This window comes from Toxorhynchites rutilus, chromosome 3, assembly GCF_029784135.1.
Source record: "Toxorhynchites rutilus septentrionalis strain SRP chromosome 3, ASM2978413v1, whole genome shotgun sequence".
Taxonomy (NCBI): Eukaryota; Metazoa; Arthropoda; class Insecta; order Diptera; family Culicidae; genus Toxorhynchites; species Toxorhynchites rutilus.
In genome coordinates this window covers 306,911,604-306,936,024 of record NC_073746.1, presented here as the reverse complement: position 1 = coordinate 306,936,024, position 24,421 = coordinate 306,911,604, and the positions used below count along the sequence as shown (strand labels likewise).

The window sequence follows — 24,421 nt, the reverse complement described above, 5'->3', positions numbered from 1 at the left end:
GGTCCAAATCACCCCGTGTTACCCTACTTGTAGTGGAGACCGGCGTTCATGAAGCGAGACGCAGATGCATGTTTTTTCTGTCAAATTATGTAGAGCCCATTCATCGTAATGATTTACGTAACCAAGCTTCATGAACAGTGGTTTTACGTGTCATGTACCTAAGATTATTCTTGATCAGTGCCTCGATTTAGTCATCATCAGTGGCGGCACAAACTTTTCAGACAACCCAATATTTTTTATTATCCGCTTAAGGGGGGGGCCCCGGTCTTGATGGTCGAAAAAATCGTTTTTTGCATTTTTGGGAAGCTCATGCCATCAGGGTTCTTTGATATTTGATTTCGTTTGAAAACTACAGACAAAAGTATGAGGTCAGCTCAAGAAATATACTACACTAGCTGACCCGGCAAACTTCGTCCCGCCCAGAATTTGTTTTTTGACATCCGGCGTGTTTTTTGACATCTTTTTTTGGTATAGATAGAAGAAGATATAGGAGTGCGTTTCATCACATTAAAATCCATTTCCAGTTTCGAACAAAGATCAATTTCGCTAGCGCAAACATCAAATGGACTAACAGCACTTGTCACTATGTAATTGTAGAACATATGGGAATTTAATTTTCCGAATTTTCCCTTTTTCCTTCAGAGTTTTCCGAAAATTTTCAATTGTCATGTTTGGAGGGATGTCATACCATCATAGAAACATTTCTCATACCCAAAAACCCTCACATCCCAAATTGTGCTTGATTAGTTCTCGAGTTATGCAGAAGTTTGTGTTTCGTTTGTATGGTAGCCCCCCTTAGAGAGGGGGGATGAATGTATTCACCATAGAAACGTTTCGTGCTCCGTAAAACCTTCACATGCCAAATTTGGCTCCATTCGCTTGATTAGTTTTCGCGTTATGAAGAAATTTGTATTTCATTTGTATGACAGCCCATCCTTAGAGAGCGGGTGGAGTGTCTCATTCATTTGCTTGAATAATTCTCGAGTAATGCAGAAATTTGTGTTTCATTTGTATGGCAGCCCCCCCTTAGAGAGGGGGAGGGGTCTCAAACTACCACGAAAACCTTCCCAGGCCCCAAAAACCCCTACATACCAATTTTCATGTTGATCGGTTCAGTAGTTTCCGAGTCCATAAGAATCAGACAGACAGACAGACAGACAGAAATCCATTTTTATATATATAGATGGGCTACAAGTCCCGGGATTTTTCAACAAATGGCGCCACTAAAAGATTTCGAGAGGTTCATCTGTCTCTAGCTTACGTGTAAAGTTTCATGACGTTTCCTTTATTTGTTCGCAAACTATAACTGTTCAAGTGTACCATTCGTATAGATAATGGAAAAAGAGGAATATCGTATTTTGATCGAACATTCTTTTTAATTTGACTTTTGGTCCTTCGAGAACAACAGCTTATCAGTGGTTTAGTGAATTTAGAATGGATCGAACAAACACCGCAGATGCACCTCGCTCAGGAAGGTCAAAAGAGCCTACGAATACAGAAATCGTAAAACAAGTTCATCGACTCGTTTTGAACGATCGTAAAGTGAAGTTACGCGAGTTAGCTAAGGCCATAGGCATTTCAAAAGAACGAGTGAGATACATTTTTCACGACATTTTGGACATGAAAAAGCTATCCGCGCGATAAGTGCCGCGTTTGCTGACCATCGACCGAATACAACGGCGCGTTGTTGATTCAACAGTCGGTATGGCGTTGTTGAAGCGTGATCGAGTGGACATTTTGTGACAACGGATGATACGTGGATCCATTACCACACTCCTGAGTCCAACAAAGGTAGGTTTAGAGTTCCCGTGGACGTGAACGCGGACACACACTTTTTTGTTAATAATTCATCAGTCCATATATAAAACGCGAGGAAAACATCTTGAAACGATAGAAAGAAACATTTTCTAGTTGAAAAACATGTTCAAACACAATTCATATTGATAAAAATGAATTAATTCAATATTTCACAACAATTCTGAATTTCCACCGTGGAATCGAGATGTTGGTGAACTCACCTGAACTCACCTCACATAGTTCACCGACTTCGGTGAACGTGAACGTGAAAACAGTGGTGAATATAGACGTCAAAATATTTCCACGTTCATGTTCACGTTCGAATGTCCCAAGGCATTCTGAAAATTATATCACCGCGAACTGTAAAAGGATATGTTTAGCAATTCTCAAGTTTTCAATGAAAATTTTGATATGGATGCAATTTCAATCAATCGGATCTCTGCGCGGGTTAAAAAACTTCGTTGGTTTGGGTTGATTCGTGAACAACTCTATATTTTATCCGAATTACTTTATTGAAGATCGATATTTATTTACTTCACGTTCACTGTCGAACTTTTAAAATGAACGTGAACGTGAACAAAATCATTCTATTCACCACGATTTTTTGAATTGTTTGTTCGCAATGTAGTTCACCGTGAAATGATCGTCCTATTCCACCGCCTGTTCAAGTTCACGTTCACGGGTACTCTAAACCGGCCTTAAGCAGTCTGCAGTGTGGCTGACCAGCACATTTCGAAGACTTAGAAGTTTCGTACTACAGGAAGGGAATCGAAATGTTGGAAACTCGCTATACCAAGTGTATTGCCCTCGAAGTAAACTATGTTGAGGAATGAATAAAGCTTTGCCCAAAAAACGATTTTTTTATTAAAAATGCCGAAAATTTTCAGCCATATAGTAGAATTGCTGTATGATTTTTTATATGCGTTTTTTTCGAAACCATGTTTTTTCAGCTGATGGTATCGATATCTTAGGATCGATTTTGGCTGATTTTTTTATCAGCAAGTAGAAATGAACTATTTAAAGCGTTATATAGCCGCTTTTTTATATCCCATTTTTTCGATTCTTATATTAAACAGCCATTTTTTATGAAAATTTACTCATTTTAAGCAAAAATAACCGCCATTTTGGCTATTTTTCGAATTAAAAAAACCTATGTAACGCTTTAGATATTGTCAAGTTTCAAAATATTAATTGGAATTCGTTTTGCAACACCTCGTTGTTTCAGAACCGATACCACCAGCAAGGTACTGATTTTTCAGACAGCATCTGCGCATCCAGCTGTTAACAACCTAAAAATTATTATTCGTGCATTCAAAACAATAACCAAAATACCCGAACACTTCGGGCCTGATTCTCGAATACACTTCACGGTGGAAACGAAATAAACGGCACGCAATTGAACTACGTTTTACGAGAAGGTGAAGCGTCGAAGATAATAATGAGTACTCAGGCAGAATGAGCACTTTTTAAATAAAAAATCATTAATGAAAATTAACTTCTTCGTATCAAACTGGTATTCAATGTGAGTGGAAAACTTTGTTTTCTTCATGTGATATAATAATCTCATACAAAAGATACATCTGAAGATAATTTGATATTATAATGATAAATTTAGTGGGAAACTAATCTCGTATCCAGATGTCGACACTGTACCGTTGTCATCGCGAATACGTTTCATTCCGTTTCCACCGTGAAGTGTATTCGTAGTGTATTCGAGAATCAGGCCTTCATTTTATTCTTAACATCCGAAAAAAAAACCAGGAGAATTCATTATTTTTCGGTCTTCCAGACAGGGTTCCTGCCTTAAATTTATTCACGATATGGAGTTTAACTCGGGGAGTGAAATACGCTAAGACTGTACCGTTGTCGATTGTACAACAATGTAATTCTGCTGGAAACTCTAAATACAATATGCGCACACGTGTTTGAGCCATCAAATTCTGTCGCTCATTGTGATCGGAGAACTACTGAACCTTGTAAGCGTGCAAATCAATCTTCGATCTGAGGGCGTAATTTTTTGGGCACAGCATTCGAAGGTCTTTCGATTGCAGAAATACCCTTCTATTCGACCTTTCTGCTCACTAGGCTTGATTTTCGTCCTCCGCCACCAAGTTTCGTTATAGATTGTAAACAGTACACGTTAAGCTACTATCTACAAATTGAGTTCTTTCCCGTCGTGTGCACGATGAGCGATGAGCAAAACCCTAGAATGAGACCTTGTTGCGAAGATGTTCATTTTGAAATACGTCGAAATGTGCTAATATTGATTAAAACTTCTCTATTACACCGTTCTGTGGGAGCCAACAAAGCAGTTTCCTCCATCACGAATCAAGTTCAAGCGGCCATAGCGTGACTAAAACACCTTCCAACATCCATCGCACGTATCAATTGTACAGGTGAACTAGGTCTACCCTTGCTATCGAACTTCATGTGCTACCAATCGTACCATTTAGACTGCTGCTGAGCTGCCGAGGCCGACCGCTCCAGACCGTCATTCGGCCAGGTTCATTGAATTAAATCTAACCCTATCAATCACGGTTGGTTCAGCAGTTTCCGCTTTCGGGAAATTAATTCTTCGTACACACACACACATATTTTTTACATTAAACATCGATGGCGCGCAGAAGCTCTAAACGATGGGCTTTCATTCATGAATCTCACCACCCCATTTGTTCCATCCACAGGAATTTGAACGGTTGCTACAACAAAGCCGTCAGGACTTCGAACTATCGGCACACATACAATTGCGGCTGATACGGATGTCGGCTGCATCGGCAGACAAGAATGCCGAGCGAAGTTTCTTCAAAATCTTACTCAGCCGGAAGGCACATCTCATTCGAATGAGCCTTCGCAAGCGACACTTCCAGTTGATATTCATCATCCATAAAATGGTTAAGCTAATGCTTGGATTGACGTACAGCTCGGAAGTGGTAATCGACGGCGCCATGCTCTTGTCTACGCTGCACAATGAAAGTGTAGCCCTAGCGCTGAAGACGGCTCGAGCGAAAACCCAAGCCGGGGCACAAATTTGCAGCAATTCTTTCCCGGCTCTGATGTCCACCCCAAGGAAAATTGACATTGGGACAATACTACAGGTTCGATTCGTTCTCCTGGGTGAGTTATGGTCCGATTCAAACCCTGCCCATTTTACCCCCAATACAGATCATCACGAAACAACGATCGGAGCAATGTTGTGCGACACTAATCAACTGCCTTCTGGTGACGTGCAAGGGCGCCACCACGACCGCCATCGAAGACAACGAATCGGACACTTCAAGTGTGGAAATTCTACGCACTCTGACTGCGAACTTCAACGAAGGGAACAAAACACAGGACCCTTTCCAGGAAGAGTACAACAATAGACGAAAAAGCAGCATCAATCTTATCGCCAGTGGCGATATGCATATTGGACAAGCAACGAAGCCTGTCGCCGTCACGCCGATAGTGAAACCAGAATCCAGAGAACCGGATGAATCGGAACATAACGTAATTTAATCAATCGATTAGTTTGAAAGGACAATCCAACTCACTCCAACTTTCTCTATTGTAGGATCCAGCCATCAACTTTTTCGACGAAATGGCTGCTGAAGCGGCCGCCTACAACTCAATCAACTACTTGGTGAACGAACCGGAAGGAATCGATTTGTTGGAGAATCTTATCACAGACGAGGAAATATTCATCGCCAACGTACTGATGAAGGTTATCAAACTCTGTCCATCCGCTTTCGACAAAGATTTAAACAAATCCGAACTCATCAAATGGGTAAATCGAGGAAACAGAGGCCTTTGGACGCAGGTAGGCGGGACACTCGAGCACGTTGTGCTATGGTGGAGTAGTTCCCCGCTTGCGTGTAGACCGGCTGCCTGTACCAAATACTTGCGCGACTGGTTGTCATTGATAACCTCAGATGACGCTCCCGAGCCTATACTGTCCATGCTTAAGGGTCTGGGTGAAACCTTGACAGTGCACGTAAGCAGCACGATCTGGGACAAGCAATTCCGTCTGTCGATTGTTTCCTCCAGTTTACCGGTAGATTACCCTTTTGATGAATCAGAGTTTTTCAGCTCCTCTATGACGGTAAGATATTAAATAAGATATGATTGCTTCGAATATCAACAATTCTAGACATGACTATTCTACATCCAACCAAGATCGAAGGAACCGTCTGCGGAAAGGTCTGGAGCGAACTTCTCTACCAGCTAGTACAGCTGTCCAACACCTGCGACATTGGAACGATCCCCAACGAACTGCCACTGGTCGAGCAGATTCCGGTGCTTCATCGACTCGATCACTCGATCCACTCGATGCGAATCTGGGCTGCCAATAAGGCGCGATCGCTGTGCACCGACTGGAACATGATGATGTTCTTCAAGGTGGTTCACAACGATATTGGTCTCAGTCTGGAACAGCTGCAGTATCTCCGTGTTCCGGAACTGGTAACACCGGACGCCCTAGAAGTGCAGGTTCAGGTATGCGTCGCTCTCCGAGCGAAACTTGTGTCAGAAATTAAGGAGAACATTCGAAAGCTGAAGCAAACCGGTGCGGAGTGCATCGATGTGCTGGCAGCGGTGTGTAGAACTACGAGCCTGGCGTCGCTGACACTTTGTTTTCCCCACTTTCGCCATTGGCAGTCCGAAATGCTACAGGAAACTGCCAACGAGTATGTGGCCTATTTTTTCAACCAAGTGTACCTACCGGTCATTGAGGCCACCAAGGATCTGGACATTTTGAAGCTAACCCTCAAAATTATCTGTGAGGCCTGGTTGGACCATATCTACATGAAAAAGACCAAATTCAGCAGCACAGGTGCGTTGAATCTACTGAAAGATTTCGATGGAGTGGCTGACTGGATCGTACATTGTAAATCGCTAGACAAAGCCCCCCGAGAAGTGCTATCAACGCACGAAGTGCTACGGATGTGCGAGGGTGTCGGGAAGCTTCTGCTGAGGAAACCGGACGAAACTATTTCGATTCTTCCCACTCCGAAGAGTGGTCGCAAAGGAGAAGGTGAGAGTTAAAGAGAAACATGACCTTTTCTTGTTTCCTACGCTCAGTCTTTTTTCTTCCTTTACAGAAACCAACGGGGATGACAAAGCGCCATTGCCACCGGAGATGTTTGTTCCGAATCAAAAGCGCTGGCTAGAGTTACGTGCAAGGGATAAGAAGGCGATGAGCTTGAATTGTGCCTGCCTTTGTGCCGGTATGGATGTTTATTGAACTTGTTGATATTGGACACTACAGTAGTTGCGCGGTTACAGTATATAACAAATTTTATCCGACAGTTGTTTTCTATTTTATCTAGTGTTTGTTAGCTTTTACGAAAAACAAACAATGAGTCATTAAGCAGAGATTTGTGTTATCGTATAAAGAGAAATACCATTGGGATCAACGCATACAACGGAACGTTCGGTTGCAAGGTTTTGTAGAAGCAGTTGGAAATGGTTTCTACATGATTAATTATTTTCCACGCGAGAACAATACACAAGTTCGCCATATTTCGCTATTTGTTTCCTGTTAGCAATGCTGAAGACTCGTCTCCGAGTAATTACAAACTACGCTGTTTTAACGCTTTATTACACTGGCATAAACTAGATTGTCTCTTCTCGTATTCCATTCAAGTCTCAAGAGGTCATATCGACTTGATCCTGTAAGTATTCAGCCCTATTATGTATTCCGACGGATTTTCATTTCGTTCGAGTTATAATTTTGCATTCCCTAATTCGAACGTTTTGCCCATTTAATGTTGGAAGAGAAGCAGAACGAACGAAATGCAAAAACAACTCGAACGGAATACAGAATTGAATTTTAGCAAGTAGTTGGAAATATTTCGAATCGATCGAAATACAGAATAGGAGTGATTGAGTCAAATCACAATCTTTTCTCCTTCTCTGATGGGCACCTTACACGATCAAACTGATTGACAATAAGTGTCTTCAATATCGTGACAGCTAGGCTTTCGACATCCGATCTAACCTCAATCAATATTTTGCCACCTTACACGGTCAATATCGCCCTCAACCCGAGACAACGAAAATATCCGCGATGGCTAGTGGCGACATTCGTGTTTGGGATCCAAACTATTCTCCATCAGATTAGAAGGCTAAAAGGCAATTTTCAATTGGTAAAATTTGAATGAAAATATCTACTTGGTATTATTTAATTAGTTGAAGCGCGTAGTCCTAACTCTTTTTTTTTTTTTTTTTTATCTTCGCTTATTTTTCGTCGGCCTATTTCCGCCACTTCAGTGCCAATCACCGACATCAGGGAGGCGACTCCACCTGTTCCTACCTATCAGACTCAACAACTCATGAGCCGGGCCAACTTCTTTTACTTCCTCTCCGAAGGAAGACGTAACCAGAGATTTTTCGCCTCAGAAAATCCCAACGACGCCAGCTGGGATTGAACCCGGGCCGATCGGATTGTGAGGCTGTTACGCTAACCACACAACCACTGGCACCGTCTAGTCCTAACTCTAACTTAACCATTTTTTTTTTATCTTCTCATTCTCCAAATTTTATAGCGGAGTGTGAAGAAACACACAACTTAGACCCCGCTCGCTAGCGCAAAAAATGACATTCACTCTCTCACCATCACATTGTCAGTTTACTTTGAGGTTTCGATTTGTATCGCGAAAAGTACTGTATTTTGCTATTTTAGGTACAGTAATTTACATTTAATGCGACATTTTTCTAATTTTGGGCAGACCTGTATGCGACACGTTTAGTTAGACATTTTTGTAAACATCGAGTTCGGGCCCAAATTATGGCCCCACATTGAAATTCGCCGCCAGACGTCGACGCTGTACCACTCTCATCTTCAATGTCCAATTACAGGTCAAATCGCCTCCAATGCGACACTGAGTGGTTCCTCGGCATGTCGCATTAAATGTAAATTACTGTATCAGTTTTCCAAACCAAAAGCTTTCATTTATGATTCCTACAATTGCAGAAGTTTATGAATTTTAATTGCAATCGCAAAAAAAGACTAACAAACAATAAATGTCCGCTTGCAAATCTGGCAACTCAGTCTGGAAGTCCGTGAGGTAAAACGTCATCATCATGCATCCATATGAAATGTCACGATATTGATGCCCGAAAATCAGAAAATCCGGATTTCTGCGTTGTCGGCCATGTTCAGCTGTCATTATGCTCTCAAATGTCATCATATTGTCAATAAATTTGACCGTGTAAGGTCCGCTTGATATACACCGAACATTTGCGAGACCAGTCGAACGATCAACTGTGTTGTTTAAAAAAACTCTACACCAGGAAGCACTGCATCTCAACATTTAGCCGATTCTTCAACCATCTTACTAATGCGGGCGCTACACGATTCGTCCAACGTTTACCAACGAATGTTGGACTCAAACATTTGACTCGATGAATCGACAAATGTTGTGACGAATGTGCTGCTACACGGTGAAGTGAATGATCGATTCAATGCAATCGGTTCAAACAATCGGCGAGTATTTGGATCGAATGTTCATTGTTTTTATTTACCATCAAAAACGTTAGGAAACTTGATGACGATGCGAGTATTGAAATTGCTGCCGTAGCGATTGTACTGATATCGGGCTGTAAATTAAAAATGCTTGGAATCAACATTATTAAACTGCAATATTTTGCCGAATATTTTGAATTTTATGAATCAATTTCATAGTTCCCTCATCTAAAACTTCTAAACAAACCAATCTGTCGAAGATATATTCGGACGAAGCGTGTAGCGGTGTGTCGAATGTCATCGAGTGTCGAATCAACGAATGACAAAAATCCTTTGACTCGTGCCACTCGCGTTGGAAGGTAATCCACAACGAACGGATTACCTTCCAACGCGAATATTCGACACTCGACATTGGAGGTTCGTAGCTCGTCAGTCCACTACACGATGCGTCGAATCATCGAGCGTCCAACATTCGAGGGTGTTCGTAGCATCGTGTAGCGCTGGCTTAAAAGAGAATCCTCTCCGGTGGGTTGCTATAAGCGTTGGTAATTTGACAATTTCAATCGTTGCTTCTTTGGATAGCAACTCATTTTTGCACCGGTCGCTGCTATCATGGTTGCCATTTTACTATTTTTTTTCCCACCGGTGGTTATCAAACGAGGATGTTTGTTTTTGTTGTTATAATCGTTTGCTCCGAGGTTTGAGAAAATCAAACGTTATGAAAAGAAAAGCAAAAATCACTATTTTATAAAACAACTTAATCAACAGGGAATCAAAACAAAATGTTGACTTTTGCTGCAAATAGCAACCCTGCAATGAAGTAACTACTGGGTTGCCAAAATGATGAACCGGCTGCTACTTTGGGGGTGCGTAGTTATATTACTCACCCGAATGGAAACTCTCGGTGTGGTTGCCAAGTTATGTGCGATTCACATAGAACGTTACGGAGAAAAACGTCTACGTTCCGTCAACGTCTCCACCAATTCACATATGTGCTCAATGGAAGCAGCACCGTCTCGTCAAATTTCAAACGAATGATTAATTTAATGTTTTTCATGTTGTCGCCACCTACAACAATTTTAAATTGCAATACCTTCTTTCAAATCAGCATGCCTAGAATCATTTCTAAATTTTGAAAAATGAAAATCATTGAATTCAATTATTTAAATGCTCCATATTCCCGACCGTAGTTATTTAAATTTAAAAACTCCGTAGTCCCGACCGTTATTCAACAATAATATATATATATATATATATATATATATATATATATATATATATATATATATATATATATATATATATATATATATATATATATATATATATATATATATATATATATATATATATATATATATATATATACTATCTCTCTCAGCTAGTCGCGAATGATTTTCACTCCGAAATTTGGAACTGAGAGATATGTTGGCATAAAAAGTACAGTAAGTTACTTATAATGTGACATGCCGAGGCACCACTCAGTGTCGCATTGGAGGCGATTTTGACCAGTAATTGGACATTCGCGACTGGTGGTGACTTTCAATGTGGGTTCATAATTTGAGCCCCAAGCTCAATGTTTACAAAAACGTCCAATTAGAGGTTAAAATGTGCAATTAAACGTGTTGTTATTAAACAGGTCTGTCCAATTAGTTAAATGTCGAATTAAATGTAAATTACTGTACAACCGAAATAAAAACAAATGCCGAGACGCAAAGCCCAGACAAAAACTCAAGGAACCGTCCATCTCCGTCAGTTCACTGAGAGGAAAATTTAGTATATATGACGATTTTTTTCGTAAATGTTACAAATTCGTTAGTCATTTTCTACCCTACTAATCATTGGTACATCTTACAAAAGGGAATTGGTAGGCATTATTTTTGTAAACTGAGAGGAATAGTTAGTAAATACGACGAATTTTTTGGTAAATATTACCAATTCGCTAGTCATTTTCGACCCTACTAATTATTAGTAAATTCTACCAAAACAAATTGGTAGACATCAATTTCAAACAAAACCACGAATTGTAAATCCAATGTTGGCTCAATTTTGTGGCAATATCAATGAAGATGTTGGCCCTCATTTGTAAAGGGATAATAACAGTAATAACGATATTTATCGAATAATAAATTTTCAAATCGAAAGCTGTGTTCTAATAATTTCATTCTTATTAATATTCTAATATTAATATTCACACAAACCTTTCCAGTTTTTCGTTTTCGTTGAAGTTTGTTGTGAGCGACAGTTGGGCCATCAGCGCTTTTCATATACCCACTTATTCACCTACGTAGTCGGACGAGACATCGAAACATCATTCCTCGATAATGCATGTCGTACGCTCTGTGGTATTTTTACAAATTAAAATAAATATTTAGGTACAATGAATCAACAGAAACAAAATGTTTACCTCCGAATCGCTCCACTTCCACTAAAGAAATGGCGAATGCACACACACAGTTGCTAAGCATGAAAATACTCAAGGTTACTAATGCTATGAAGTAAAATTTACGAAACGTTGGTAGGGATGTACATTGAATTTGACATCAGTTTTACAAGACTTACCAATGTTTCAACTACTAAAGATTTGGTAGCTGCATTTACTAATGTTTTCCTCCAGTGTAGGATGGTGAGCATATTGACCCACCACTGCACTGGAGAAATAGTTTAGTAAAAGCAGCTACCAAATCTTTAGTAGCAAAAACATTGGTAAAATATACACATTTTTTGTAAATATTACTAAAATTGCGTAAAAAAGATGTCAGACGCAATGAATGTTCCTACCAGGAATTCGTATATTTTACTTCATACCATTAGTAAGTTTGTTTTTATTGTTATACCTAACAACTGTGATGTGCGCACTTTGCAATCGCCATTTGTCTTTTGGAGACGAAGCGATTCGGAGGTAAGCACTTTGTTTTTATTGAATTCAATTATGTATTCATCTCCCCCGAGAATTTGTTTTCATATTTTCGGCGGGGAAAATATCACAAGAAATTTTGATCCATATTAACATAATTGACCTAATACCATTTTTTTCTTTTTTAGTTGGCCTTAAAATTATATGCAGTACAATCATTCATCATAAACAAATCGGAGATAAGTATTCGTTTTTTTTACATCATTACATCAGTCACCTCGGTCGGGAAACTATTTTCATATTCCCGCCAAGGATAAACATCAGTTATATTCTATACATTACAACACTATTGACCTTTTTCCTTGTCTGGGCATGATCCCAGACTCGTAATACTTGTTTACCAAAAACCATCCAAGCTATGGGATTGAAGGTAACGGCGAGTTTGTCGCTAAGATTGGAATCTTTCTTCAACACATCATCGACCGTAAAAAAATTAAGGTGAACATACATAATTTATTGCATTTTTTATATCATTAACATATGTATTTCTTTTCTTCATAGGGACACGAGAGAACAAAATACGGATGAAACGTGCTAATTCTACCGTCACTCTGCTAATCAGCTAATGCAAATCAGAGCGATGCAGCAGGAAGAGGAACGGAAACTTGCTTTGGAAATGCTCATCAAATTGAGGTGGTTGAAGCTGCGATTAAAATTTGCCTCTTGTACGCAGTTTATAGAATGATTCCAACGAGAATTATTGATGTTGTTTATAGCATAAGTTATTAGTATTATGTATTCTAAGTATGTAGAATTAAACGCAATCAAATACAATTTTTTAAATTAAAAATAATTATTAAAAAATATTGTCATTATCCCTGATGATTACCTCTCACAAATATGAAGCAAAATTTTCACTGTTATTGCACCAATGTTGGACCAACAATTTGTAGTTTGTTTGACATATGAGCCTACCATTCTTTTTTTGTAACATGTAACAATGATTAGTAGGGTAGAAAATGACTAGAGAATTGGTAACATGTACCAAATAATTCGTCATATTTACTAAATTTTGCTCTCAGTGTGGAACAACATCAGTGAAAACGTTGTTTTTTATTTGTAAGAGATAATGATAAAGCGGACCTTACACGGTCAAATTTATTGACAATATGATGACATTTGAGAGCATAATGACAGCTGAACATGGCCGACAACGCAGAAATCCGGATTTTCTGATTTTCGGGCATCAATATCGTGACATTTCATATGGATGCATGATGATGACGTTTTACCTCACGGACTTCCAGACTGAGTTGCCAGATTTGCAAGCGGACATTTAATGTTTGTTTGTCTTTTTTGCGATTGTAATTAAAATTTATAAACTTCTGAAATTGTAGGAATCATAAATGAAAGCTTTTGGTTTGGAAAACTGATACAGTAATTTACATTTAATGCGACATGCCGAGGATTCACTCAGTGTCGCATTGGAGGCGATTTGAAGATGAGAGTGGTACAGCGTCGACGTCTGGCGGCGAATTTCAATGTGGGGCCATAATTTGGGCCCGAACTCGATGTTTACAAAAAATGTCTAACTAAACGTGTCACATACAGGTCTGTCCAATTAGAAAAATGTCGCATTAAATGTAAATTACTGTACCTAAAATAGCAAAATACAGTACTTTTCGCGATACAAATCAAAACCTCAAAGTAAACTGACAATGTGATGGTGAGAGAGTGAATGAAAATTAACAACGTCTTAGGAATTTTTTAACATTGAACTCGGTCATTCTTTGCGCTAGCAAGCGGGGCAGCCACTTTAGTCTAAGTTGTGTGTTTCTTCACACTCCGCTATAAAATTTGGAAAATGAGAAGATCTGGGAAAATCACAGGTGAAAAAAACATCACGTGTTAATTCAAGTTACAGTAGAATCCCGATTATCCGCGAATAGTCGGGATGATGTTTAAACATAGAAACTATGTTTTATCAATACAGAAATAGATACAGATACAGATAATCGGGGTACAGATACAGATACAGATAATCGGGGTTCTACTGTCATAGTCTTATTTATCGAATAAAAACATTTGCTTGCAGATAATATAATTTGCATATATTTTCGCAATCTAAAATAATCTGGCATCCCTGAAACTGAAAGGATCAGTCTGTATTTGTGAAGCGAGTATTATGATGTGTTTTTGAGAAGGAAAAACGAGTTTTAAAGTGTAAATTATTAATGAAAATTAACTTTTCCAAATCAAATTAGTATGCTATGTGAATGCAAATCACTTTTTTTCTGCAAGTGGTGAGAAAATCTCATACAAAAATTGTATCTGAAACTGACGTTATATAATAATAATAAATTTTAGTAGGAATATCTGAAAATTCATAGAAAACAGGTAAAGTTAGAGTTAGGACCACGCGCTTCAACTAATTAAATAATACCAAGTAGATATTTTCATTCAAATTTAACCAATTGAAAATTGCTTTTTAGCCTTCTAATCTGATGGAGAATAGTTTGAATCCCAAACTCGAATGTCGCCACTAGCCATCGCGGATATTTTCGTTGTCTCGGGTTGAGGGCGATATTGACCGTGTAAGGTGGCAAAATATTGATTGAGGTTAGATCGGATGTCGAAAGCCTAGCTGTCACGATATTGAAGACACTTATTGTCAATCAGTTTGATCGTGTAAGGTGCCCATAAGGGATAATGACATTATGTTGTTGATAATTGATTCTTACGCTGAGAGAAATAATTAGTAAATATAACGAATTTTTTGGTAAATACTACCAATCTATAGTCATTTTCGACCGTACTAATAAACACATATGTCAAGCAGAACCATGATTCGGAAGCCCAATATCGGCTACATTTTCTCGACGAAAATGCACGTATCAGAATTATATCCTAATTATACCTCTGTATTGCCTTATGGGAACAATGAAAATGGTTAATACGCGCTTTTCTCACCAATTTTCAGATATGACAATATCCAAGCTTATTAATGTTATCGAGTAAACTATACTAATCTCTGGTAGGGATGCGGGTTTGTTGACAATATGTACAAAAAATTTGTACATTCTACTAATTTTGCATTACCAAATGTATTTAGTAGTTTTCGACCAAGGATTTTTCTAAGGGTATTTATAAAGCTTTCTTCAATCATACATTATCTTTTACACAGTAATTTCCTACATCCAACATTCTATATCTAAACATTGCTCGTGCAAATAGACAGATTTAATCGCAGCCTCGACCGAATCAATCTCATATGTTTTTTCAAACTCTCACTCATCAAGGTTTTGCTCCTTTTCCTGTTGCACATTTTCATTCTTTAGGATAGCTGATTAGTTGGCAGTTGATGGGACCAGATCGCAGTACATTTCATACGCATTATTTGCTCTCCCGTTTCCTGATGTATGATTATGGTTAGTTATAAATATGGGTTTGTGATGAAATATATGTGATTACCTGAGATTTCTTTGTGTTGCACATGCTCAGTCTAATAAACATTGAATACTCCACCAGTCAACTGTGCAATTTTAATCCAAGGTTAGAAGCTGAAAATTAAAAGGGAAAGGATTGTGTTGAAGTTTATTGACGTAGGACTACGTCTAACCGGAAGATATAGGGGGTGAAATGGAAATCTAGGCACTGAACAAGTAGGAAAAAATGCAAGATTTGGAACGCTTATAACTCGAGCATTTCTCAATAGATCGCAAAGGTTTTTGCATCAATTGATAGGAAATATATCTACGCATCTATCATAACGAATAACATTTCATTTTTCTTGAGATAAATAATTGAATAATTGTGAAATATCAAGCATTGTCAAAATGCACTATGTGCCCATTTTTGATTGGTCCATTTTGTGCTCCTCAAATCATACCGACCAAAACGGGCAACCAGAGCAGCAGCGAAATAGAATAAAGCACGATTGGAAAGAAAAAGAAAAAAATGAACGAAACATTGGTCGCAGTCTCACACATGCGTAATTCTCGAGCCAGCCAGCTTAAAAATCCCCGCTCCGCTGCCGTAACGATCATTCTCATTCAAACCGTACACCACATCAGTTCGCATCACAACACATCAACAAACCAACCCAAGCAGCCATGTCTGGACATGGCAAAGGAGGAAAAGTGAAGGGAAAGGCAAAATCCCGCTCGAATCGCGTTGGTCCCCGCAAGGGTAGCTAGTTCGAGCGCGTTAGTACCAGTGCACCAGTCCACCTAGTCGGCGTTATATAGTTTCGGCCGCCGAAGTGATCGAGTTAGCTGGCAAAGCTGCTCGCGACGATAAGAAAACCCCCATTCGGAACAGAACAAATTCGGTTCGGTGGACATCAAGACAACAGGCAGTTGCAGCGAGTGGCGAGTGGCAAACGCAATATCGTAGCAAACGCATTATGGTGCATGGGAATATCGAGTGATAACAAAAACACAACACCAAAGGTTCTTTTCAGTACCATCAACATATTCATAAAGAGTAAACAGTAAACTAATCCTTTTTTCAGGTAGATAGGTAGGTATTCACGTAGGAGAAGAAAATAAAACAATATATTTAAAATATATATTTAACAAAAGCTGTCCCCTTTGTATAGTCCTACGTCACTCCGGTTATGTCCCCGACATTACCCACCCGTCTTTTTTTATAAGATTCGGTGTATTGAGATTTCAATACAACGAATTAAACTTTTGTTTTCCCGCAGCGGAAACAAGTCCTCGATATCTTTGTGATCGAGAATTTGTTTTCGCCGAAAAGAAACAAAAGTTACATATATTTGAATCTAATAAAAAGCAAAAAAAAATTACCTCCGAATAGCTTTGTTTCCTCAAGAGGAATGACGACTGCGAAGTACGCACATTACAGTTCCTAGAAATGAAAACAATCAAGGTTACACATGCTATGAAGTAAAATGTACGAGTCTTTAGTTGGGATGTTTATGCAATACACATCCGTTTTACAAAGTTTTGGTAATATGTACAAAAAATGCGTACATTTTACCAATGTTTCAACTACTAAAGATTTGGTAGCTGCATTTACTAATGTTTTCCTCCAGTGTTCTAGATCAACATGTCGAAAGGGCCTATCTTCTTTGATCTATTCTCTTCATCTACATTCTCTTTCATTAATAACTCAGCAGTAACAATAATTCCTGATGTGTTCGATGACAAGGAATGTGAAAGGGGACCTCGTTTATCAAACTACATGGCAAAACAGGAGATAAATCTGTCTGAAAGGCCGTGGTTATCGGAAGAGAGAGTCGATGAAGAGAATCGATCGAAGAAGATATGCCCCTTTGACATGTTGATCTAGAATAATTCTTATTATTCTTTCCTACAAATCCTGCCAGTCCCCACATTCCGTTTTGCCTGCCAAGATTGGGTCGATGTGATGTCAACGATCGACTCCAAATGCTGCCACTTTGCAATCGAGTTATCGACCTTTCATATGCATTCGTCGAACAATTTGACGCCACTTTCTTGCCAACATGTGCAAGGCGTCGACCTGCTGGCAGCGCTGCTTTCAGCACTGCTTCCAGCACTGCTCGCCTCTTGTTTGTATTGGTTTGTTATGAAACATGAAAACGAAAGTCATTGATTGATTTCAATAATTTTATTAAAAAAAAAGAGAACAAAAATACATGTAATAAAAACACTATTGTGAACAAACAAGTAGATATAATCAGTGCATCCGGGTTGTCCGGATTGACGATTCGAATCCAGTTGAGTACGTTGTCGTTGATATATTTCTCCTTGACACACATATGTGGCTGAGGAGGATTCTTGAATGTGCGCGAAGCACGGGATCTCCGATAGGGAAAATTGCTTCGATGGCCAGGTCCTGCTGCTGCTGCTGTTGATGTTGGTACTGTCCCCCGGCATTGAAACCAGGGCTTGGCGTATACTGCTGCGGGGAAACTGATGCTGATGGTTGCTGTTACAGAAGTTAACATCCGTTATAGAAGTGGAATGGTGGAACTCACCAATTGATGGGAGCAAAAAAGCCGGATCCACCGAACGAACGGATGTATCCATGGCTAGAACAAAATAAAATAATTTATGAATAAAAAGTATAATAGTTTCTTTACTCACCAATTGTATGATCCATTTATTTTTGTTTGAGATGACAGTTTAGCGACGAAGAAAAAAAGAATCACCAGTGACGCCAATTGGTTTTTTAATTATTCCGCATTTTCGACCAATGACGGAGATGTCACAGCGTTTCGGTTCACGTAAGGTTGATGTTTTTTCGTCGATTGGATTGTGGATCGTTTTCGTTGAACGTATGCTGACGGGTCGTTACGTTGCCGGTGTATGTGAATGTTTTCATAAGAATTGCATGGTAGAATAATTGACGTAACGTGACGTGACGGGACGTGAACGTGACGTAGATTTTTTATATGAATCGCACTTTATGGTGAAGGGGTGCCTAATTGTGTTTAGCAACCGAATTTAGCAACTGGTGGAGATGCTCTTAGCAGCGAATCTTATGTTTTGTTGTACCGTTCAACTTGACCGTTTGCCTTGGGACAAGCCGTATCGACCTTCACATGTTTCCCTCCATGAACTTCCATGAACTTTTCAAACGCCACAGACGTAAACGCCGGACGCCGGTCTGATACCGACACTTCTGTATGTATGAAAGTAACAACTGTATTCTTTCGCGAGTAGACTGCTGTACACTCGGTCGTGACGAAGTTCTTCTATGATATATTTCAGCGTGGCTGAACATAAGCCACCATCCTGTGCGATGACATCTACGCGGTATACGTATGACTCGTATGATTTCCCTCGTTCTATCTTCACAGCTTCCTATTCACACGGTGGAGATCAGCTTCATCATATGTTTCAGATAGACTCCTCCTGACGTCGTACCGGTTATTTGCCGCCAACCGGGTTGAAGCCTAGAACAAGCATACCTGCTCCGATCATCCATAAATAACGCGAAAATGATCGATTCTTCGCCACCACTTACCAACGCCATCATCTTCAAAATATTCCGGAATCAATCGGCGAATCATAAAGCAGATGTAAAGCCACGTTTTAAAATCGCTAACGAAATTTGCGTCTTCGATCGATTTTACGTCGTGTTGTTCCTCTTTGTCTTCTTTTTGTTGGTCCGAATTCCGTTCTTCTTTCTGTATTATAGTGACTTTTAACACTTTTGGCTGGTTCGTCACTTTAACTTTCCATTTCGGAAGAATGTCGGGAGTGAGAATTGAACTCGTGACCCTCAGCGTGAGAGGTATGGATGTTACCACAAAACCAGCCGGTTAGAAAAAATCCTACGTCAAGTAAGCAATGAACCATATAACTGTTCGCTTCGCTTAGAAAAACAAAGAGAGAGAGAAAGACAGAGAGGGTGTGTGTTGAAATTATAGAGGCTTTAAACTTTTACAGCTTGTGCGAAATAGGACTAAGAATACCGAATATAATTAGAATTCATTGAACGATATAACTACAGAACTGAAAATAACTAGCGATTCATCTGTTTTGTAGCTTTGATGAATTGACGAACTCTACACTTCAAAATATCAGAGCTCTATAATAATCCGCGTTGACGGCATATTACGAAATGGGGGAGCAGGCATGATAATATGGGGTTCCAGAAGAAATGAACACACTTTTAAAATAAAAATTATGAATGAAAATTATTTTTCACAAATCAAATTAGTACTCTGTGTAAAAGAAAATCACGTTTGCTTGCAAGTAATGAAAAAATATCATACAAAAATTGTGTCTTAAGATAATTTTATATTATAATGGTAAATTTTGGTGAGAATTCAGATATTCTTCATAGAAAATAGTTCAAATTAGGGTCAGAACAACATACTTCTAGTAGGTAAATAACTCCAAGAAAAAAAAATTATGCAGATTTTAGCAATTTAAAACTGCCTTAGGGCCGACTAATCTGATAGAGAATAGTTGGCCTCATACAAACTAATGTCGTATCCAGAGTTCAACACCATTTCGCCGTCAACGCGAACCGTTTGGAACTAAATTCTTTCATTCGTAAACCCCTCGAAGAAATCAACTGTGGCTGCCTGTTGACGGCGATGCCAAACGTGGCTGCGCCGCAGAAAACTTGGAAAACTTCATTCATTTTCGAGTCGAACTGTCGCCGCTACGTGGCTCACAGAGTCTTCAGAAATCGACAACAGGAGAAAGGCGATCGTTTTGGACGCAGCTTCAACTAATCCTTCACGTAGCCCAGTTTCCCGTTGGTTTTTGCGTAAAGTAGTAACTTAAGATCATCACAATGAACGCAAAATTTGTGCTTTCCATTGCCGTTGTTGCGCTTTCGGCTTGTCTTAGCCATGCCAGCACCTGCAACAACCCAGGGGTGAAATCAAGCTTCTTCTCCACATCGGACGCCACCATCGTGAGCCAGATTGCCTTCGTGACCGAATTCACCCTCAAGTGTTCCAACGCTGGTGTCGAGAAGCTGCCATTGTTTGCCGAAGTCGGCGGAAAGTTGAGTCCGGTGGTCCGAGTTGGAGATAGCAAGTACCAGGTAAAAGGAGTAGAATTTTTATTGTATGGATAGTTTTCCCGGCTTCAACACGTTTTCATATGTTCGATCATGCTGAAGTATAATATAAATAGAATGTGCAGATTTTCTGTGTATCTTTTATCAGGCTCATTAAAGATTTATTTAAAGATTGATTAATGGTATATTGCTTCCTACAGGTTAGCTGGAACGAGGATATCAAAAAGGCCAGCAGCGGCAGGTACAACATCCGACTGTTCGATGAGGAATCCTTTGCTGCTGTGCGCAAGGCTCAGCGCGCTGGCGACAGCGTCCAGTCGGTGAAGGAACTGACCACCGTGACGGTGAACTACCCAGGTGCCTACAAGGGTCCATGGATCAACTCGGAGATCCTCGCGGCCGGCGTTGTCGGACTGGTAGCGTACGTGGCCTTCTCCACCCGTACCAAGCTGCTTGCGTAAAGAGGATTTCGTGAGCCACTCGCTGGCCCTAGTTTTGTTTGCTGCTGAATTTTCCTTGTGCGTGCTTTTTGCCGTTTTGTACAAGTAAGAGATTAATTTATCGTTTTTTCCTGATGCAAATCGGAGGTAGGCCAAAACTAGCTCACATGTTCTAAATGTGGGCCTATATATTGACTGAGAAACATCAAACAAATAAAAGCCTCCAATATTACACAGTCGCCAAGACTTTGTGATTTCGTATATCACATCCCAAAGTACTTCCGGAATAGTCGTTTTTTTTATTAAAGGCGCTATTCTTTATTACCTAGGATTACCAACGATTTCTATTTTATTGTCATCAATCATTCATTCAGTATTTGGGGACTATCCATTGTTTGAATCTGAAACTCGGATGAAATTGCCATTTATGCTTTACGTCTAAATTCCTGAGTAGGTTTTTGCATAAAATCGATCACAGATAATCGAACTTAAATGCATAAATTTACCAGAAGAAAAACCGAAAATGTCTTCAGAGAAAAGCAGTTCTAGCTAAACCCCATAAACAACTTGTTCGTCAACAACAATTGCTTTGCATGGTCATTGTTCAGACGAAAGATTGATAATCTATAGTTGTTTTGCCGTCAATGCACATGTCATTGGTGGTATCGTAGAACAGACAAGCCCCCAAGCGCAAATGAAAATACGCTCTCTAAACAAGATATTTGCTACTGTCTGCAACAAAATAACTATTAATACATTTTGTTTGCAGCAAACCACTTCTGGTGTGTTTGTAAAACGGTATATGCAAACTGGAACGCAAAACCGTTCGGGATTGGCAAAATATTTATCACTGGCTCTCATTTGTTTACCGATAAGTATTACGAAAACATGCATTATTATTAGAACCAAGCAAACGCCATTGGGCGAACGCGGTTGTACATCGCGCTGCACTATTTCTAGCTATTGCTACTGCCAGATCCTCATGCACCGAATCAGAGGTAAATAAGTTTTCTTCGCCGAAAAACCGGCTTGGCCGCTGCTGCCTTACCGTTCCCTTGGTTTCATTCACTTCACGTTGAGATTGTTGAATGTAGGTAGAATATTTTAATAAAAAATGAATGAATTTGTCTGTGTGAGTAGTAGTGCAGATAAACATTAATATTACAATCAGTGTAGTGTTTTATGATCGAGATTTTACGGCTTAATTGTTTTCTCAGGACATATTAATTGTACAACAAGGTTTTGGCGAAGTACGAAGGATGCATGCGGATGGATGACGAAACGTACGGGAAGATGGATTTTGGACGACTCCAAGGACTCCAAGGTTTCGTACGAAGCAAATCTATCTATTCCATCATCGTTTTCGTACGAACGCGTTTTTTCATCGGTCAGTCAAACGCTACTTTTGAGTTGCGAATCAGATTGTGCGTAGAGTAAATGATCTTGGTTTGTCCGATTTGGGGTGTTTTTACGCAACTAGTAAATGCAAATCGATTTTTCTTCATGAAAATCACATATAATCGATACGAATTAGGGTTAGCCCCAAGTCTCTAGTTGCTAATACAACCATAAGGTGTTGAAATTATTCAAATTTTTATGTTTTTTTAACGATTTTCCTCAAAGAGGAATTATGATCATTTTTTGACCACTTCTGATTATGGTTTGTCCAAAAAATGATCATGGTTTGTCCGGTTTTAGAAATCACCATTTTTTAATGAAAACTTTCGAATTCTCATGTAGATGCTGCATTTATCATTGCTTGAGTTTACTGTCATCATATTGATCCATTCATAATTTAGGCTTTCTTCAGAATATTGCCTTTTTTTTGGGCATTTTAAAAGTGTTACCCTCAACACACTCACCACAGAGAAACTTTATTTCTGCTATGCGTGAAGGACACAATAAATAAACTGCAGCGCATCAAGCGGTTGCCATAAAAATCATGTGGACAAAACAACATTATTGAATTGGTCAACTCATGATCAGAATTGAGTTCCTAAAAATGCGTTAATTTAATGGTTTAGCTATGTAAATCTGATACAAATGGTGTGCAAGCATGATGTTTATAATATTTGTTAGTGTTATAATCCAGAGATGGTCTGAATACGTGCCAAATAATCATCTGTTGATCGATCAAAAGTTAGCACCATTGGCACCAATAGAAGGTGTATTTTATAATCCTTTAAAAAATGTTATTCCGTAAAAGTATACTATAAAACTACTGTAAATGATGAAAAAGACAATTTTATTTATATGTTTTGAAACATTCGAATACCTGATTTGACAAAGGTGTGCTAAATTAGAGCATTCAAAAAAGTGGACAGGGTGTCGACTACCTTGAAAATCAGGGAATATCAGGGAATTCAAAAAATGTCAGGGAAAGTCAGGGAATATCAGGGAATTTCGTCATCAATCTGGAAAAAAAAGTGAAATTCCGTCAATTTTAATTTCGATTATTGCAGTAATTAGAAAGTTAATGATACCAAAAAAGTTGTATTTGACTAGTCTGACTCTCTGTAGGTTTTTCAGTATATGTTGTTTGCTTTCGCCTGTAGGTGAACTTAGTCCTTCCGAAGGGTAAACAGCGCAAAAGTAGACGGCTTTTACATTCGCGATGTTTTACTGGCATTTTTGGCATCAGTATCTGCCGTTCAGCTTCAACCAATTCCTTTCCTTTTCTACTTCGAAAACTATCGAAAAATTAATGCTTGAAAATCATACTATGAAAACTGAGCTCCTGTGGTGCCTGGAAACAGCTATGTAGCACAAATCACTCCACACTGCTGAAAGATACATTGTTGTATTGAGAAGAATGTTTCATGACAACTAGGAAGCTAAACTCAGGACCCTCATTGACCATCTTTGTGTTGTTACAGAATAACTACGTCCACGCAACAATCATCAGCGATGGAGATCGATCCACGATCGAAATAAGATCGATTCATCCATACAACTGCTCTGCTCTGCAAGACACATCGGGCTGCTGTTCTATAAATAACTCAACAATGATCAATCAACTGTCTCCGCTGTCCGGTGGTCCAACTGGATAATGGAAGAACAGAAAGAATACTCTTACGCCTAAATGGCTACTGTGTGAATGTACCATATGTAATGGTATAGAAGGAATAGTGGCGAATGGCAACTGTGTAATGTGTTAATTATAGATATATGATAACCGTGTGACATGTACACTATTGAAATTCGGCTCTATTACAGCTAAAATGCTAATGAGCCTTAAATAAATAAATGGGATTAAAAAAACCAGGAAGCTGAGAAGGTCTAACTAGGGCCTGATAATATGAGCTTTATGACGATTTTTGGTTCGATGAAACAATGTAAGCTATACATTGCCTTTGGTTTCGCCGAGTCTTTGAACAAGACTACAAAAGGATA

General features: G+C 39.1%; 2 protein-coding genes across 3 annotated transcripts in view; both read left to right on the top strand.

The window, feature by feature from the left end:
• Window positions 1-7,138, top strand: part of LOC129780574 (uncharacterized) — a 40,549-nt gene extending 33,411 nt beyond the window's left edge. The window contains exons 2-7 of one of the 2 annotated variants that reach the window (XM_055788979.1): window positions 4,482-4,892; window positions 4,960-5,283; window positions 5,348-5,875; window positions 5,950-6,604; window positions 6,671-6,805; window positions 6,873-7,138. In XM_055788979.1, coding sequence (XP_055644954.1) covers window positions 4,482-4,892; window positions 4,960-5,283; window positions 5,348-5,875; window positions 5,950-6,604; window positions 6,671-6,805; window positions 6,873-7,015 — 2,196 coding nt within the window. In that variant the 3' untranslated portion in view covers window positions 7,016-7,138. Of the gene's footprint in view, window positions 1-4,481; window positions 4,893-4,959; window positions 5,284-5,347; window positions 5,876-5,949; window positions 6,806-6,872 lie in introns of both variants that reach the window. The other variant, XM_055788978.1, reaches the window with a different exon arrangement.
• A 13,048-nt stretch (window positions 7,139-20,186) lies between these two features.
• Window positions 20,187-21,267, top strand: LOC129780585 (translocon-associated protein subunit delta). Its single transcript, XM_055789003.1, has 2 exons — window positions 20,187-20,612; window positions 20,789-21,267. The coding sequence occupies exons 1-2, from the start codon at window positions 20,358-20,360 to the stop codon at window positions 21,047-21,049; spliced, it is 516 nt and encodes a 171-aa protein (XP_055644978.1). The 5' UTR covers window positions 20,187-20,357; the 3' UTR covers window positions 21,050-21,267.
• The last annotated feature ends 3,154 nt before the right edge of the window (window positions 21,268-24,421 follow it).